At 34.1% G+C, this 3,151-nt stretch overlaps 1 protein-coding gene across 1 annotated transcript; it reads left to right on the forward strand.

The window, feature by feature from the left end:
* The first annotated feature begins 2,821 nt into the window (after positions 1 to 2,821).
* Positions 2,822 to 3,151, forward strand: LOC113279413. Its single transcript, XM_026528106.1, has one exon. It carries the CDS (start codon positions 2,822 to 2,824, stop codon positions 3,149 to 3,151), a length of 330 nt encoding a protein of 109 aa, XP_026383891.1.

Consider the following 3,151-nt stretch of genomic DNA (forward strand, 5'->3'; position numbering starts at 1 on the left):
CCAAAAAATATTCCTTATAAATTCCATAAAATGTGGTTAACTCATCCAGGGTTCATGGAGGTTTTTTCTCAAAGTTGGTCTGGAAAAGTTCGTGGAGATCATGCTTATATATTTCAGTACAAGTTAAAAAGACTAAAGAATATTCTCAAGGAATGGAACGTGAAAGTTTTTGGGGATATAAATGTAAAAATCAAAGAAGTTGAAGAACAAGTACAAGCAGTTATGGTACTCTCTGATAGCAATCCTACTGATACTGAAGCTTTGGATAATCTGGTGAGAGCTCAAAATAATTATAATTCAAAAGAAGTCCAGTTAAGTATTATGATTAAGCAAAAAGCTAGAATAAAATGGGTCAAGGAAGGCTCTGCAAATACAAGTTTTTTTCATGCTAACCTGAAGATAAGACAAGCTAGAAATTTCATCAATGAACTGCAGGATACTAATGGAGATATAATTTCAGACCAATGAAAAATTGCTAGCACTTTGGTTAACCATTTTGAACAAAAATTTAAACTCAAGGAAGTTGAAAGGGTGAATTATCTTCTTGATATCATCCCTAAAGAAGAGGACCAACAAATGTAAGATGCAGTTCCAACTGAAGAAGAAATTAAATCAACAGTGCTTAGTATGGATCCTGATAGCTCACCAGGTCCAGATGGTTTTTCTGGAATTTTTTATAAAGCTTGCTGGGGAATTATACAACATGATATTGTTCAAGAAATTCAATTCTGTTGGACTAGAAAATTCATTCCAAAAGGTCTCAATTCAAATTTTCTGGTTCTAATTCCTACTATAGAGGGAGCAAAGATCTTAATCAGTTTAGACCAATTGATCTTAATTAGTAATATGAGTTTCAAGATATTTAAAAAAATAATCAATACAAGGATGAGTACTCTTATGACTAAGATCATAACACCTCAACAAGTAGCTTACATCAAGAGGAGAAGTATTCAAGAACAAATCCTATTGGCTTCTGAAATGTTAATGAAATGAAGAAGAAAATAAGAGGAGGAAATGTTGGTGTTAAGCTTGACATTTCTCAAGCTTATGACTTTGTAAGCTGGGAATTCTTATTACAAGTTATAAGCAAGTATGGCTTTTCCAAGTCCTGGTGTCAATGGTTGAAGCTACTTTTTGAATCTTCTAAGATATCTGTGATGATAAATGGGGGGCCCGATGGTTTTTTCTCTGTTGGAAGAGGATTGAGACAAGGGGATCCATTATTTCCAACTATTGTTCTACTCATGGAGGATGTCTTGAGCGGATGTATACTTAAAATGGTGCAAGAGAAATTAAAAAGTCCAATGGTTGTCAGAAATGGAGTTAGAAATTAATAAATCCAATAGTTGTCAGAAATTAATAAGTCCAATGGTTGTCAGAAATGGTTGTCATTTGTTCTTTGGTGATGATGTTTTTCTCTTCTGCAGTGGAGCTAAAAGAAGTATTTAAAATCTTACTAAGTTGTTGGATGAATATCAAAGAGGATCATGCCAAATTATAAATAAATCTAAGAGTAAACTCTTTATTGATGGAACTTCTGAGCTAAGGAAGATTCAATTTAAGGAAATCACGCATATGGAATTGAGCACTTTCCCTGATAAATATCTAGGAGTAATTCTTTCTTCTGGATGAGTCAAAGTTAATACAGTATGGCCAATGGTAGAATTAATGCAAAAAAAGCTAGCTGCTTGGAAAGGAAAACTATTGTCCTTCCAGGACAAGTTAGTTCCAATTAAATATGTATTGTGTAGTATACCTATCTACAATATGGCAATTTACGGATGGCATGCATCAGTGATTAAAGCTTGTGAGAGGATTATAAGAAATTTCTTATGGTCTGGTGATGGAGAAACTAGATAATACACAACTCTTTCTTGGAGGAAAGTTTGTACACCTTATAGTGAAGGAGGTTTGGGAATACAAAGACTGGAAGCAATTAATAGATCTCTTCTTATGAAGATGATGTAGAGAATAATCAACTCGGAAGAAGAATGGGAAGTTTTCATTAAAGCAAAATTGAAAAACAGAAAAGGGCAATAAAGTGATGATTGGAAGCTGTCTTCTATTCGGCCAGGACTAAATTGGGCTTGAGAAGCTTTAAAAGAAAACATCATATGGTGTATAGGTGATGGATATAAGATTTTTGTGTGAATGATATTTGGGTGAGTGATATCCCATAATATTAAAAACTGAGTTTAATTCTTATGTAAGAAAGCATTTACAAATGAAAATAGCAGATTTAAACCAGAATGACAGATGGAATGTGTCAGTTGAAATGCAGCATCTTCTGAGCTCACTAAATCTACCAAAACTGGGTGAAGGGAAGGAAATCTTAATTTGGACTGGAAAGTTCCAAGGTACCTTTACTACATCTTCTGCTATCTCCATATTAAGACATAAAGAACCTAGAATGCATTGTTATAAAAATCAGGAATTCTTTTCTTCATCCAAGCATAGCAAGTAATGTTTGGAAGATTGTTCAAGGAGTTTATGTAGATGACACTGTCATGATTGATAGAGGATATGAATTGGCATCTAGATGTTGTATTTGTGAGACAGACCAAGCTAGCATGAACCACCTTTGTGGCACTGTCCCTTTAGTGTAGAGATTTGGGTTTGGATTTGTTCTATCTTTGTATTTACTCCACCAATGTCTTTTGATAACATATGGAGCAAGGAAAAAAATAAAAGTCTTACTATCAAAGAAGCCTGGATCACAGTTGCTTGTTCTGTTATCAAAGAATTATGGTTTCAAAAAAACAAGAAACTGTTTGAGGAAACTAATCCAAATATTCAGCAGTTTAAGAGAAGAATAATTAAGATGGTTTCATATGGAGGTTTTAGAATGAAAGGCAATCAATGGAACCAGAATTATGACTTTCAGATAATTGCATTCTTCAATCTGGGTCTTAGGCAGAGTAAATTTAAATGTATTAAAAAATGCTACTGGAATCCTCCTCAGAATGGATACACACTTTTTTGTTGTGATGGGGTCTCTGTTGATAATGTTGGAGCTGCTGGATTTGGTGTGGTGGTTAGAGATCATTTGTGTCAGGTGGTTGGAGCTTTAGCAGGTGGAATTGGCATAACAACCAATTATATTGCAGAAATATATGATGTAGTCTGTGCAGCAGAGCTTGCAGAAGAATGA

This window comes from Papaver somniferum, chromosome 5 (genome assembly GCF_003573695.1).
Source record: "Papaver somniferum cultivar HN1 chromosome 5, ASM357369v1, whole genome shotgun sequence".
NCBI lineage: Eukaryota > Viridiplantae > Streptophyta > Magnoliopsida > Ranunculales > Papaveraceae > Papaver > Papaver somniferum.

Coding starts and splice junctions, on each gene's coding strand:
- LOC113279413 (XM_026528106.1), top strand. CDS start 2,822: ATGGTTTCATATGGAGGTTTTAGAATGAAAGGCAATCAATGGAACCAG.